General features: G+C 53.3%; 1 protein-coding gene across 1 annotated transcript in view; it reads right to left on the bottom strand.

Moving 5' to 3' along the window:
* Hmcn2 (hemicentin 2) overlaps positions 1-16,367 on the bottom strand; it is a 132,750-nt gene that overhangs the window by 91,032 nt on the left and 25,351 nt on the right. Inside the window, 7 exon segments of the mRNA XM_052724421.1 lie at positions 3,522-3,687; positions 5,283-5,439; positions 5,542-5,654; positions 9,472-9,616; positions 13,141-13,268; positions 13,531-13,626; positions 14,362-14,550. Of these exon segments, the coding sequence (XP_052580381.1) occupies positions 3,522-3,687; positions 5,283-5,439; positions 5,542-5,654; positions 9,472-9,616; positions 13,141-13,268; positions 13,531-13,626; positions 14,362-14,550 (994 nt within the window).

Here is a 16,367-nt window from a genome sequence, read left to right on the forward strand (position 1 = left end):
AGAAGTGTATGCCCCAAACAGAGGAACTGTGCTTACTAACTCCAGGGCAGCCCAAATGCAGACTTGCCCTCTGAGAGAGCCTACAGATGCACCAGCAGGAGTGGGCCAGAACGACCAGGCACTTGGCCATGCAAGAAAGAACCCAGTGTCAGGGCAGAAGCCAGACCCACCAAATTCATACAGGAGCATGTGGTGTGAAGGAGGCCCTCAGAAAGGAGGGGACTCGGGTGGGAGCTGGGGTCTCTTGGCTTCTCCACCTCCTTGAGCTCACTTTCTTCAAGAAGCTTTGACTTGGGAGGTGTTGGAGACACCCCCAAGTTCAGAATGTTACTTTGGTGCTTGGGAGAAGCAGTGAGCTGGCCTGGACCCAGAGGCCTGATCTGCATGTGTATGTGCATGTGCCTCAGTTCTGTATGTGCATCTGAGTGTGTTTTTATCTGTGTGTACTGCTCCTGTGTGTCCAGCCCTGAGAGGAGGAAGATCATTCCAGTCCTCCTTCCCCCCAGCCCCAGGTTCCTTCTCCTCCTCTGTGGCCCCAGCATGACGCCATTTACCGCACCCAGCTCCGGGGTGGCCTGCTGGCTGGGCCTACACTCTTGGCCAAACTGGGATAGAAGAGGCCATACCGGCCCAGCATATCCTGACTCCAACTCCAGCCAAGCCTCTTTCATGGGTTTACCAGGGATGCCGAGGCAAGGCAAAACCACTCTAGGGCTGAGACCATTAGGCCAGGCTTGGCACAGGAGGGTAGAATGCCAGAGGACAGAGGAGGAGCCACCTGAGGCATGCTGGGACCAATCTGGATCCTGAGGCAACCATGGAAGGAAGTGAACCCTTTGCTTTCTAGCATGGATCCAGAACCTGAGCTTTGGGGCTCCTCCAAGAAGGAACAGGAGGCCGAAGAGAAGGAGTAGGCAGAACAGAGGGGGAGGATGAGTGGAAGCAGAGCACAGACAGAGGTCCTTGCCTCTCTTACCTTCAGGTGCTGTGTGGCTGTGAGGCTTACCAATCTCTACTCTGGCTGAACGTCTGTGGGGTGGGTGCAGGGGAGCTATGCTCTGTGTCTGTCAGTGGTTGCACTTTGGACTCGTGCTCAACTTTGGTCTCATCCAAGAAAGCCCAAAGAACCCCCAAACACATGTCTTATTTGTTTAAAATGTGATTAAAAGAACAGAGGCCCTAAACGATTGCCCAGAGACATACAAACACCTGTATGTCATTAGCTGGTGTGTGTGTGGGGGGGAGCAGAAATGTTCTAGAATTGATTGTGGTGATCGCTGCATGATTGTGAATTGACTAAAAACAAAAACCACGGAATTGGGCAAGTGAAGATGTGAACGGTCCTGTATTAGAGGGGGACTCCCAAAAGCTAGTCATGGGCCAAGTCCAAAGACAACAGACCTAAGACGAGAGTTGTGTGCGGTATGTGTGCAAGTCTGTGCACACACATGTGGAGTAGTGTCTCCGTCTGCCACTCTCTAGCTTTTGAACCAGCTGTCACTGAGCCCGGCCCACTAATTCAGTCTGAGTGGCCAGTGAACCCCAGGGGTCTTCCTGTGTCTGCCGTGGCCCCAGCCCTGGGTTACAGTCTCTAGACACCATGTTGGGCTTTCACATGGGTGCTGAGGATCAAGTCAGGTCCTCATGCAGACGTTTGCCGACTGACCCATCTCCGTAGGCCCAGAATGGTCTCATTTAAAACAACTTTTCAATTCATTTTATTTGTGTGTGTGTGTGTGTACATGCATGTACATTTTGTATGTACATGTCATGGTGCATGTATGGAGGTCAGAGAGAGTTGGTTCCCTGCTTCCACCACGTGGGCCCCAGGGATTAAGCTCACAAATGAGACCTGGCAGAAGCTCCTTTACTCACTGAACCATCTCCTTGGACCCAGGACAGCAACTTTTTAGATTTATTTTATTACTTTCAATCGTGTGTGTGCACATGTATGTGTCCCTGTGTGTCTGTGTGAGGTGGTATGCACTCAAGTGCAGGGCCCAAAGAGGCCAGAAGCAGGCATTGAACCCCTGGAGCTGGAGTTACATGAGCTTGTGAACTTGGGTCCTCTGGAAGAGCAATATGTGCTCTAAACTGCTCTGCCATCTTTCCAGCCCCGGGTGGCAACTGTTTCTGAGCTGCTGGTGCCGCCTCAGTGCGTCTATGACCAGCGGCAGGCAGCAGGAAGGAAGCAGAAAGCAAACAGCTTTCTCCACCTTCAACACTCAAGCACCCCACACCCTCACACAGGAGAGCAGGATCTACAGAATGTCCACTTTACAGATGTCACAGACAGCTGAGAGCAGCCGGTGGCCACCTGTGCTCCCCAGTCAGCACAGGACCAGAAGTGTTTATAGTTTCTCCTGAGCTCTGAGCTCTCCTTCTTACCCCAATCCTGGGCACACTGACTGCCCCTGGAGATAAACCCCCAGAATATCCCCAATCCAGAGAGAAGCAGTGGGAATCTTCCAGAAGGATGCCAATAAAAGCAAAGGAAGAGAAACGGACTCTATGATGACTATTGCTCAAAAGGCCTGAGAAATTTACAGCTCCCTGTTGATCCATTAGCGCATCAGGGTGGAGGAGTGAACAACTGGAATGTGCTTCCCACTTCAGTAACAAGCCATAAACAAACAGGCCACAGCCACCACCCCGCAAGGAGCAAACACTAGCCTTTCTCCGGGAAAGATGCAGGCTCTCCCTCCCCCGTCTCCTGCCATGCCGCTACCCCATCATCTCATCGCGTGGAGTGCTCGAGGACACTGTAGAGCCCACCCAGGGCCAGCTCTCTGAGCTCCATGTGTATTCAGGCACACACGGCTGCGAGCTTTGGAAGGACTCGGCAAGCAGATGTTCTGAGGGACACGTGGGGGTGGTGGGGGTGGGAGCCGGCTGCTGGAGACCTTCTCAGTCTGAACTGTCTCAAAGATATTGCCAGGACTGATGTCACAGCCTGAGCTCTGCTGCCTCTCCCCCGCCGAGGTCGAGGACTCCAGGACTTTGAGGCACACTTGCTCACTGGAAGTAGCCCCCCACAGCCCCTCCTGAGCCAGCATCCTGTGCCACCAACAGTCCCTTGCAAGGTTCCCAGTGAGAAGAAGCAGAGGCAAGCTACCAGAGTCACTACCAGTCTACAGAGTGGCTGTGGAGGCAACTCGTGTCTTCGTCAGGGTGTATCTCCACCCTAGTTCTGGATTTTTCTTACTCCAGTGACCCTGAGAGTATCATCCCACCCCAGGGACCCTCAGCATCTTGGTGTAGCTCAGAAAGCAAAGGTCACTGGGAAAAAGAGAAGCAAGGTAACCCACAGTACCTGGTACACACAAGCTCAAGCCTGCAGCTCAGGATGGGGATGTGCAAGATGTGTGCTAGGTCACGAGCCATATTCACAGAAGCCCTTGAGGCTTCCCTGAGTGTCCTTAAAGTCACATGCACCTGCTTGGGTCACAACCACTTCGAGACCAGTCTCCCTCCAAACCAAGCTCGGCCCCTTCCTAGCCCCATATGCTAAGGCTGGGTACCTGTTGGTGACAGACAGCAGAGGGTGAGCGTCCTTGGTCCAGGTGACCAGTGGGGTCGGTGAGCCTTGGGCCTCACAGTCCAGGGTCACCTCTTCACCAGCCTTGACTGTGACTCTCAGGGGGCCCTCCATAGCTTGGGACTCATTCATCTTGATTCTGGGCTTGGCTGTTTGGAGAAGTCAACACAGCAGGGAACAGAAACAAGGGGGTAACAGAGGGTGACGTTTCCTTGACCTTTGGGAGGTCCAGAGGGCAAGTGAGGCCAAGGCTCACTACCGTTGGAAGCACAGGTTTGTTATCTCCTTGGCTGCCCATCACTCTGCTCTGCCATCTCCCCATTGGTCCACCTTTTCATTCCCAGGGCATGAGCCACAAAATGATGCATGAACTCTCTCTGGCTCCTCATCAGAGGGGGATTTAGGATATCTATGCATGTCTTTTCTCTATTAGGCCAAAGACCCTTGATGCTTGAAGAGGCTACTGCTTGAAGAAGCACCCACCCTCCACCCCCACAACTTGCCCAGCATACACACACTAAAGGAATTTGGTAGGAAACAAGTCACATGGTGGAGGCATCTGAGCACCACTACGGCTTCCCATGGGTGTGACATCATGTTCCAACAGTAAATCCCTTTGTTGTTATTCTTTCTGAGGTAGAGTCCCGTGGACTTAAGACTGACATAGCCAAAGATGACCTTAAACTCCTGATCCTCCTGCCTCCACCTCCTGAAGACGGGGATTATAGATGTAATGCACTATCACACCCAGTTTTTTGTTTTTAAGACAGTGTCTCCCTATGTAGTGAGTTTCCCTGTCCTGGAACTCACTATATAGATCAGGCTGGCTTCAAATTCACAGAGATCACCTACCTCTGCCTCCCAAGTTCTGCGACTAAAAGGTATGTTTTCCCACACCTGGAAGTTTTTTTTTAGTGTGTTGCTGGGGATGGAACCCAGGGCCTTGAGCATGTTAGGCAAGCATTCCACCAAGTGAGCTACACCCCAAATCCCTACGCTTTTTTTTTTAAAACATAAAATATTAGATTCAGGACTAAAGACATGGCTCAGAGGTTAAGAGCACTGGCTGTTCTTCTAGAGGACCCGAGTTCAACCACATAGCGGGTCACAACCATCTATAGTGAAATCTGGTGCCCTCTTCTGGGATATAAGCATGCATGCAGACAGAAACACTGTATACATAATTAATTAATTAAAAATACTAGATCTAAAAGTATATTACAAAACCTAGTCAGCTTGTGCATCATCTCTCTGTTCCAGACTCAGTCCCTGAAGACTCAGGTTTGAGGGAATAGCCGGGAAAGAGTCCCACTCCTGTCCTGGCAGCATTTAGAGTCTGCAGGAAACACGAGGGCCCAGCCTACCAGTGTGCAACTGATTACTTAACCCCAGGAGCAATGGATGCTACTAAGAGGATGTCCCAGCCAGAGTTTACAACAAGGTGGTTTGCTCCAGCTTGGGGTCTGACACATGAGAGAAGTTGGTTGGTCCAAAAGGAAGAAGTTCATTAGCAGGAATCTCATGTGAGGCCCTGAGGCAGGTCAGAGCATCAAAAGAAAAGAGGGGGTCAGAGGGTCTGGGGGCAGAGAAGGGTGAGGAGAGAGACAGATGAGGTGGCCACCAGAATGGGGTCCTGTGTCTTTTGAGGGCTTGATACTGTGATTCAGATGGCCGCAGAAGGCTGAATGAGTCCCTGTGGGATTCCCACTGATCCGCTCTCACACCAGGACCCTTTACTACTCACTATTGACAGACAGCCACATCTCCTGGCTGGAGAAGCCCACGCTGTTGGTGGCTGTGCACACATAGGCGCCTGCATCCTGGGGAGATGGCTGGACAATGACCAGGGTACCATCCCTGCTCACATTGTAGTGGTCCCGGGTACTCAGGGTGTTGCTTTCCTAGGACAGAACCATGGTGACAACGTCAGAGCTCACACTCTGTCCCAGGACACACCAGGTTGACATCTCTGGCTTCCCTTAAGGTTACAGGGCTCTGCCTACCTTGGTCCAGGTGATGGTGGGGGTGGGAACGCCTGAGGCCATGCAGGGGAGGGAGGCTGGTACTCCTTCCTTGGTGACATGGTGGGTGGCAGTTGGATGGATCCTAGGTGGCACTTTTATAAACAGACCAATTTTAAAAATATTTTAAATCAGTGTTCCTAATGGCCAAGGCCCAGAAGCAACCCAAGCGTCCACCAGCAATGACTGAATAAGCAAAATGGGATATGTGCACATAGTGGACTAGTATTCAGCCTTCCAAAGGGAGAGGGCTGGTTCTAACGCTGACATTTTAGAAAAGTCAGAACTAGACCCGAAAACCCTTGGTGGTCACTGGGCGTTAGGGGGTAGGGGTCCAGAGCACAGAGGGTTTTCAAGACAGGGGGACCTCGAGTTGAGACCACCATGGTGGGAACATGTCGTGACAGATTTGTATAATTCCATGGACCTCCTGTGTACCGCGGACTTGGCTGGTGACGACAGGCCCTTGTCAGCTGTTGGTATGGTCACTCTTGGGTAGTGAAGGGGGTGTTGATAATAAGAGAGGCTACAGGGGACAGGGAAGGAATACAGGGGGTATTTTTGCATATCTGTTCAATTTCTCTATGAAATCCATTAAAAAGAAGCAAACAAACAAAATGAAAAACAACCTAGTCTGTCCAGGTTTGTGACCCCAGCTGCCTTGGAGAGGCTGAGGCAGGAGGACCCAAGTCCCAGGCCTGCCTGGGCAATATGGTGAGACCCCATCTCAAAATAAAATTAAAACAAGTAAGAGGCTAGGGATGTAGCTTGGTGGCAAAGCGCTTGTCAGACAGGCACACGCCGTGGGGTTCCACCCTTACCACTAGAAAGACAGGAAGAAGGGAGGAGGGGAGAGGGAGGGAAGGAGAAGAAAGAAAGGGACTAGGGAGATGTTCAGTCTGTAAAGGGCCTGCTGCAAAGGCCTGAGGACCTGAGCTCAGTCCCCAGCACCCACATAAAAGGTGGGTTCCATGATGTGCACGGGCAGAGGTAGGAGGGTCCCTGGAACTCTCTGAGTGGCTGGTCTATCCTAAAACATAAGGTGGGGGGAGACAAAGGAAGACAGCCAGAGCTAACCTCTGACTTCTAAGTGTACACACACTCACAAGTACACACACAAGTGTACATGCACAGTCCACACAATGAAAAAAGAAAAGAGAAAGCTCTAAACTGGGTGTGGTGGCGCACGCCTTTAATCCCAGCACTCGGGAGGCAGAAGCAGGTGGGTCTCTGTGAGTTCGAGGCCAGCCTGGTCTGCAGAGTCAGTTCCAGGACAGCCAAGGCTACACAGAGAAACCCTGTCTCAAAGAGAGAAGTGTGGGGAAGACAGAGACAGAAAATTTTAGAACTGGGTAATGTCTGTGAATGTATTTTATACCATTGGATTCAACACTAGAAAACGCTGGGAATGACCACCCTTTGGTTGATCTGATATCTAAAAGAAATTCAACAGGAGAAGAAAATTGGCTGAGTATCTGTGACCACATGGCTGACAGTCATTGAATCCATCCCAGACACAGGCTGCCTGTGCTGGGAACAGCTGTGCGGTCTCTCTGCTCAGGACTTTGTGTAAACCACTTAATCTCTCAGTCCCCATATTCCCGGATGTGCCAGGAAGCTTAACTGACTCTGACTCCCTGCTCATGGCTTTGGGGACCGACTGATGAGAAACAGCAGAAAACAACATTCACAGGACAGAATGAACTTAGAAACAGGTGCCAAAGGCATCCTGGGAGCCTTCTGGATTCGTGAAGAGGTCGGGAGTGAAGCCAGAAGCCAGGAGCCCTGGAGGTTCAGGGAGTATGTCCAGGGAGGAAAATGACTTGCTTGTGCTCCCAGCAAATGAGTGGTACGTGTGGAATAGACATGACAGGCCGAGAGACCAGGCTAGACCACACCAGTGTCACAGATACAGCCTATAGGCATTGTGTGTGTGTGTGTGTGTGTGTGTGTGTGTGTGTGTGTGTGTGTGTGTGTGTGTGAAGTGGAAACACATGAACCTAATGTGTTTCCCAGCTGAGGCCAGCCATGGGCTCCAGTTCCAGCTTCAGCAGGATTTTTGTCTGCAGAATCTCTGACTGCAGAGGCAGGAGCCTGAGTCTTCTCCACCCCAGAGCCTGATGGGTTTGGCTCTCCTCTCTCACCTGAGGAGGCCTGCTTCTTCCTGCTCACCCCTCCACAGTTTCACACAGGAAGGGCCATGGAAAGAGAATATCCTAGGCAAATGAGGAATACACCCAATTTATCTCCCTGTCTTAGAGATGGTGGCACTTGGTTGGGTGAGCTGAGGACCCCAACATCCCAAGTAGGAGGATAGCTGGGTAAAAATAAGCTTGTGGCTCTAAAATGTGCATTGACTGGTCATGTCCATGTTGTACAGGGACGTGTGTTCACAGATGAGGTGAGGTCATGGGAAGGCATCACAGTGCATCCGATAGGGGTCTGCAGGCTCTGCACTGGTTCCTCTGAAGCCATGAGAGGGACCCAGCCATGACATATTGTCGCAGGAACATGTGACAACAGTAGATATGACCGCAGGTTTGTTTATTTTAATGGATTTGTGGGTCTGGGGAGATGACTTGGTCATTAAAGGCCTCCTGAGGTGGGATCTCAGGCCCCACATGAAAGCTGGGCACAGCTGGTCACATCTATAATTCAGCATGGGGTAGGGAGTGGGGGGGATGGTGGTGGAGGGGGTAGATCCTAGAGATCACTGGCTAGTCTAGGCAATCAGTGAGCTCTGGGATCAGTTAGAGGCTATCTCAAAATAATGTGATGGGTGGGCTGTGAGATGGCTCCATGCGTAAAGGGGCCTGCCATCATGCCTGAGGGCCTGAATTGTATTCCTGGTACCCACACGGTAGAATGACAGGACCCATTCCCTCCAGTTGTCCTCTGACCCCCACATGCATGCCGTGGTGCAAGCTCACACATGGATAAATAAACAAATGTGGTAGTGGCATGAAGAGGAGGAAAGTCATACACCTGATGTCAGCTCTGGCCTCCACACACATGAGCACACAGGTGCACACACGTGAGCACACAGTGCACACACACACACTATACACTCAAAAATAAATGCACGGATTTACAAGAAAATGACTGGTAGGGAGATCGATTCAAAGATAATTTATATACAACACATATAAAGAACATATGAAGAGACAGGAGTGGTTGGTACACTTTTAATCCTTGCACTTGGGAGGCAGGGATGGGTGGATGTCTTTGAATTTTAAGCTAGCCTGGTCTATATAGCAAGTTCCAGGCTAGCCTGGGCTACATAGAGAGACCCAGTCTTAAGCAAACAAAAATAACAATAATAAACCACATAAAGAATGTTTAGGTGTTATGTATAAGGAATACATATTTTCTAGTAGTATATGCATAAATGACTTCTAAATGTATATTATCTACATGCAGTCAGTTCTGTATTCCTACACAGGTTCAACCAACCTCAGGTGGAAAATACTCAACTGAAAAGCATACTTTTCCCTTTGTAACAAAAAGTACAATGATCATTTACAATGTCTCCATTCTACTAGGCATTAGAAGTCTATAGGCATCTAGAGTCTATAGGGAATGTGTGCAGTTTCTATGCAAATCCTACCAAGGGTTTCATGTAGCCCAGGCTAGCCTCTAACTTACTATGTAGCTGAGTGTGACTTTGAGTCCCTGACCTTCCTGCCTCCGTCTTCCAAGAGCTGGGATTACAGGTGTGCACCACCACACCAGCTTTATGTGATGCTAAAGATGGAACCCAGGGCCTTGGGCACACCAGATGAGCACTCTACCAACTGAGATACATGCCTAGCTCAATTTTTCACAAATTTTCCAAACAAAAGTGTTCAAGATTGAGTTACCTCAAGTGCCTTCCCTCAGCCCATTGCCACCATCTTGGGATCCAGGACTCACCCTGGACCACCAGCTCCACATCTCGGTGCTGAGAGCCTGCTGCGTTGGTGGCCACACAGCTGTATCTCCCAGCATCCTCTTGCAGGGCCCGGTCAAGGTGGAGGCTGCCATCAGCACGGACAGCATGCCGGCCGCCTGGAGGGAGCTGATGAGAGGCAGGAGCTTGGATGGAGGGGTCAGCACTTAGGTGGGTGGGAGACACCCCCAGGAGCTTCTCTGCTCCCCAGGCCTGTAGAGTACTCCAGACCAAGAGGCCAGGGACCAGAGCTGGTAGAAGAGCCTACTGGGGTGAAAGTGTGGCTTCCCGGCCCTCTCTTCCCTGAAACTCACCATCTCCTGAGATCAGCAGGGTAAGGTGGGCCCCACCCTTGTAGTCCCCCTCTCCCTCAGCCAGCTGGCCAGGTAGGTAGGTGGGCCAGGGCCACCCGCTTAACCCAAAGCTGTCCTGTGAGAGTTAGTAAGAAGAATGTGGAGTTGAGGCAGAGATCTCAGGCTGCGGGGCAGTGGCAGCCCTTCCATGCCGCTGAGGCCCCAGAGAGAAGAGAAGCAGAGACTGCAGCGGTGTGGATATGCAGAGAGCTTGTACTGCTTCTAGAGACTTCCTGCTGGGGACCCACCACAGCAGAGCAGGTGGGAGAGTGCTGGGGGGCAGGCCCGACAGTCCAGGAGATGTTCATCTGCTAAATCCTGCTGAGAAGTTCTAGATCTTTCCAGCAGGCCTGGCCCCTTCAGGCTGCCCCAGTCACCATCACAGACCCCAACTGTACGTTCTATGCCCCCAATCGAGCTCCTAGGCTGTCTAGGTTACCAGCTGAGTGAGCCCAAAGGGGTCTCTCCTTACACGGCAATTGAGCAGGGGGTTCGACACAGTGCTCCCTACCCTGAGTGCACAGGGTCCCACCTCATCCCATACACCTGGCAGACTGCCCTCGAGGCTTCAGTGTTCGAGACCACCCTGCAACTCCACAGCCACATTTAACTGCACAGGCTGCAGAGGAGGTAGTGGGGCTAAAGATCGCCTAGGTCGACCGTATGCCTCTAGGGCACACTCTGTGTGCCACATGGATGCACAGAGCTGCACCTGCTCAGAGCCCAGCAGAAGAAGGAGAGGGAAGGGAGGAAGGGGGAGGGAGGGAGGGAGGCAGGGAGGCAGGCACAGGCAGGCAGGCACAGGCAGGTAGGCACAGGCAGGCAGGCAGGCAGAGGCAGGCACAGGCAGGCAGGCACAGGCAGGCACAGGCAGGCAGGCACAGGCAGGCACAGGCAGGCACAGGCAGGCACAGGCAGGCACAGGCAGGCAGGCACAGGCAGGCAGGCACAGGCAGGCAGGCATAGGCAGGCAGGCACAGGCAGGCAGGCACAGGCAGGCACAGGCAGGCACAGGCAGGCACAGGCAGGCAGGCACAGGCAGGCAGGCACAGGCAGGCAGGCATAGGCAGGCAGGCACAGGCAGGCAGGCACAGGCAGGCGCAGGCAGGCAGGCAGGCAGGCATAGGCAGGCAGGCAGGCATAGGCAGGCACAGGCAGACAGGCACAGGCAGGCACAGGCAGGCACAGGCAGGCAGGCATAGGCAGGCACAGGCAGGCATAAGCAGGCAGGCACAGGCAGGCACAGGCAGGCAGGCACAGGCAGGCACAGGCAGGCACAGGCAGGCACAGGCAGGCACAGGCAGGCAGGCACAGGCAGGCAGGCACAGGCAGGCAGGCATAGGCAGGCAGGCACAGGCAGGCAGGCACAGGCAGGCACAGGCAGGCACAGGCAGGCATAGGCAGGCAGGCACAGGCAGGCAGGCACAGGCAGGCACAGGCAGGCACAGGCAGGCGCAGGCAGGCAGGCAGGCAGGCATAGGCAGGCAGGCAGGCATAGGCAGGCACAGGCAGACAGGCACAGGCAGGCACAGGCAGGCACAGGCAGGCAGGCATAGGCAGGCACAGGCAGGCATAAGCAGGCAGGCACAGGCAGGCACAGGCAGGCAGGCACAGGCAGGCACAGGCAGGCACAGGCAGGCAGGCCATGCCAGTGTTCCCTGTACAGGGCTGTCAGGGCAGGGAGGTCAGCGCGATGCATTTTGGTCTCAAGTTAGCAGAGGAGTATTTAATGCCACTCTGCAGCCTGGCTCACAAACTTGCCTGCACACTGAAACTTTTAGGGAGTGGCATGATCGCTAGCTATCCTCAGAGGTTCTGATTTCATTGGTAAAGTTGAGGCCAGGATAAACAGCAAACTCCCAAAAAGACCCTGAAGTACATCTGCACTAGAGGGACGCCATCTCATGTTGGGCAGCATAGACATGGGAGGGGGTGATGCTCGACCTGGGACTTGAAATGGGACTGGCAAACTTTCTGAGTCAGGTGTCAGAGGTGGGCTATTTTAGGCTATGTGAGCTCTCTCTCAGCTGCCCAACTTAATGCAAACATAGACTAATTGTGAGGGGCAGTGTTTCAATAAAACTTTATTTAGAACAAAAACAGACCTTGGACCACATATGGCCCCCAGGCTCATACCTCTGAAGTTTTGAAATGTGGGCCACAGGGTTCAAACCTAGCTTGGCCACCTATTAGCTATTTGATTTTAAGCATGTGGCTTAACTTCTCTAAGCCTCAGTTTCTTTATCTGTAAAATGAGGAAATGACAGATCTTTCTCCCCAGCAAGAGTGTGATGAGGGTAGAAGATGAGAGTCATAAGCAGGAGGGACTTTCATGCCACATGCTCTGCCATTAGCCCAGCACAGAGAAGCGAAGAATAAGCAAGGGTCACTGGAAAGGCATTTGGATGGCAGGAACAGCATGGGGTAGCACACAGATACATGATCATCTAGCCTGATGGGAACAAAATCAGATAGGAGATAGTTCAAATGGGATGGGGAGGCGGGGCAGGGAGATGCTTGAAATGCTTGAGTCTGCAGGTGGCAGAAGGTCCTGGCAGGAACCAGTGTTGCTGGAGCTGTTCCCTGCAGCCTGGTGGCTGGGACAGGCCAGGAGCAAGGCATGGGGAGTAGAAAACAGACAAGCACTGACTGTCTCCCCAAGGCGCCCCATCTGCTGGTGCTTAAGATGCACATGGAATGAGGAGACTATTGGAATTGTCTCAAGGGCACAGAGGATTCAAGAGTAAGGACAGAGGGAGGGCTGGGCAAAGGTGCGAGGGGCGGGGGACAGTGTAGACAGCCTGTGCTGTGAACTGACAAACTGGCCCCAGAATGTTCCGCTATGAGCTAAACCGCACAGGACACAGGTCTTTCCTGGAAACATCACAGCAGATCCTCTGTCCTCAGACCCACCCCATCCTCTCTCCTCAGACCCACCCCAGGATCCTCTCTCCTCAGACCCACCCCAGGATCCTCTCTCCTCAGACCCACCCCAGGATCCTCTCTCCTCAGACCCACCCCAGGATCCTCTCTCCTCAGACCCACTCCAGGATCCTCTCTCCTCAGACCCACCCCATCTTCTCTCCTCAGACCCTCTCACTGGGCAGCAAGTAGGGAGATGGCAGGACATTAGAAGGCCACAGATGGCAGCCAAGCAGGACAGGTGATGAGACAGGACAGAGTGGGAGGAGGGAAGGAGCATTCCAAAATGGGGTAGCTGAGAGGCCAAGGCTGAGGTGAGGCTGTGACAGTCCCCTCTCTGTCCACTGCCCACAGTCCCCAGGGAAGCCCAGCACTCACTGGCCGGCCAGCCTTGAGCCAGCGTCTCTCAGGGAGGGGCCTCCCTGCCAGGATGACGCAGGTCAGGGACACTGGCTGTCCCTCCAGGACACGGATGATGGAGGCACTGCTGGCGATCTCTGGGGGCGCTGTGGGAAGAGGAAACTTCAGTCACATGGCCTGGGGGCACAGACCTACCCTTGCTTCTTCCCTCCAAAGCCCATAACTGCATCTGGACTAGAGAGCCCAGAAGGTCAGGTGTCCCCTAGGACATGGCACAAGAAGCGGGGGTACAACTGCGTGGATACATTGGTTCCAATGCAGTAGCTACAAGGAGCCCTCCTGGGTACCCACAGCCTGGCTGGAGTACCTGCCTCCCGCTTCCCACAGCTTCCAGATTCACCCACAGACCATGTCCAGTGACCAGCAGCCGAGCCTCAGCCTGGACCTTCCCGAACACATTGCGAGCTTCACACACATACAGGGCTTGGTCTTCGGGGGCTGTTCCTGAGGAGAGGAATGAGACTGCTGTTGGGAACCCACGGACTAACACTGCAGGTACACAGCCAGGCCCTGCACACATGCAAGGGAGGACAAGGGCATTGGAGGACAGGAGGAGGGTACTACCGGGCCTCAGCTTGCTCATCTGTGGGATGGGGACAGGGATGGGTATGTGGCTGAGCTGCATAACAGTGAGGAACAGCTGGTGTGTACTGAAGAGGCCTTTAGTATCATCAGGCTGGTGACCCAGCTCATAATGGAATGACTCATTCAGAGCCACCAGCCCGTATGAGCCGGCATCAACCTGCCCATGGCCTGTTGAATGAGAATGGCCCTCAGAGGCCCATATGCTTGAATACTGGGTCCCCAGTTGGTGGAACTGTTTAGGAAGGATTAGGAGGTGTGGCCTTGTTGGAGGAAGTGTGTCACTGGGAGCAGACTTTGAGGTTTCAGAAGACTTGCACCGTTCCCAGTGTGCCTCTTTCTGTTTGCTGTTTGTGGATCAAGATGTGAACTCTCAGCTGCTACTCCAGCATCTGCCTGCCTGTCTGCGGCCATGCTCTCTGCTGTGACGGTGACAGACTCTTACCCCTCTGGAACCATAAGCCCCCTAAGAAACCCTTTGGTCATGATGTTATATCACAGCAACGGAAAAGAAGGAATAGAGCTGGGGTTGGGATCAGGGTAGCGCCTCCTCAACCCTGCCTCCCAGTCCAGCCCAACCCAGCTCCTTTCTCTTACTTTCAAAGACCAAGACTCCTGAATCCCGTTGCCCAGTTCTGCTACCCCTCCCAGGCTCCAGGGCCTGGCCATCTCCACGCCGCCAAGTGACGATGGGGGGTGGGCGGCCTGTGGCCCGGCAGGTGAGGAAGACACTCTTGCCCAGCTCCACAGTGACATCCTGGGGGGGATCCGTCAGCCTGGGTGCATCTGTGGGAAATAATTGGTTAGTGAGGAGCCCTGGTGAGCTGGGACCCAGAGAACTGCCTGTTTACTCTGTTTTGTCCGTAAGAGCACCTTCCAGGCTCATCCCACGAACTTAAAGGCACTCCTGTTCACAGTGCCACGGCCAACCTGAGGCTAGTTTGGTCCACCTCTGGAGAGTTCCAGAAATGAAGCAAAGTGAGCCAGTTTTGGAGGGGTGGTGGCCGCAGATGCATCTCACACTCTGCCAAGGGAGCCTTGGGGTAAGTGGGGGGGCCTTGCTCTGTGGTAGCCATGCGGGGAAAACATTGCATTCCCAGCTGCAGTACCTCCTTAGGCGCCCACCACCTGCAATGAGCTGTACGGCCATGGGATCCTGTATGGCTGAAGATGATTGAGATACAGCCAATGAGGGTCAAGGTTCACACAGGGCCTGGGGGCGTGAGTCCCACTGCCTCCCAGACTCACCTTTCTACCTCACCCTCCTGAACCCTCGGAGGATGGAGAGGGTCTGTTTGCCTATGACACGCTGAACCCGAAGCTGATATCCACCATGTCCATGGCCCCGCCTGTTTCAAGCCCCACCCCCCAGTACCACCCTCAGGTTTTCCTTGCTCTCTATAGTGCCCTGTACCAGGAACTATTGGGAACAAGCATGTGAAACATCCCAAATTAAAACATTCCTGATACATATGACCTTGTATTTGATGGTCGATAGTGGGGTGCTGGCTGGTAAATATGACCTTGTATTTGATGGTCGATAGTGGGGTGCCGGCTGGTGAATATGACCTTGTATTTGATGGTCGATAGTGGGGTGCCGGTGCCGGCTGGTGAATATGACCTTGTATTTGATGGTCGATAGTGGGGTGCCGGCTGGTGAATATGACCTTGTATTTGATGGTCAATAGTGGGGTGCCAGCTGGTGAATATGACCTTGTATTTTATGGTCAATAGTGGGGTGCCGGCTGGTGAATATGACCTTGTATTTGATGGTCAATAGTGGGGTGCCTGCTGGTGAATATGACCTTGTATTTGGTGGCCAATAGTGGGGTGCCGGCTGGTGAATATGACCTTGTATTTTGGCCGATAGTGGGGTGCTGGCTGGTGAACATGTATTAAAAAGGCCCACAGGTCCACACAAGGACATGACTGTCATACAAACCACAATAACCTGAACGGAGCACAAAAGGTGGGGATTTCCCAATCCTTACTCTGGGCACCCCAGACTGTTCTCAGGAAGCTGATGGAGTAGGCGTTTCCCGTGAGTACATTACTGCCTTCACTGGAAAGAGTCAAGCTATTCCCTGACCCCATGGAAACTCCAGCTCTAGTCCACCCGGAGACCAAGATCTGGCCCCAACCCAGACTGTCCAGCAGCCCTGCTACTCTCCCATGTCCCGAAGCCGTCCACCCGGGAGGTCCAGGCTTTCAATAACAGAGCGGATCTAGAGCCAAGGGAAAGCGGCTCCTCTTTCTTCTCCAAAAGTGCCAGCCATCTTCAGATAACATTGAACTTCCTCCCTGGCCTCAGGATTAGGGACATTAAAGGGAGACACTTTCACAACTTGGAAAATTACCACAAGACTCAAGACTGTCTGTGAGCCGGCTTCAGACAGGGCCCTTCTTCACCGGGTCCGAGGCCACCCAAATGCAGAACCTAGCTCAGAGCCCTGGCTCCCAGAGATCGAGTCCCCCTCCCCCATGTAGCCCTGGCCTGGGTCCCCTGAAACCTGCTCTGCAGTGTGGACCGTGGTGGGGACCAACTGCAGCCTCCTCCATAAGCCCACTCTGTCCAGTGGGTCCTCCAGCCGCTTCCCTCCTCA

Source organism: Peromyscus californicus, unplaced genomic scaffold, assembly GCF_007827085.1.
Source record: "Peromyscus californicus insignis strain IS unplaced genomic scaffold, ASM782708v3 Scaffold_7__1_contigs__length_154581171, whole genome shotgun sequence".
Lineage (NCBI taxonomy): Eukaryota > Metazoa > Chordata > Mammalia > Rodentia > Cricetidae > Peromyscus > Peromyscus californicus.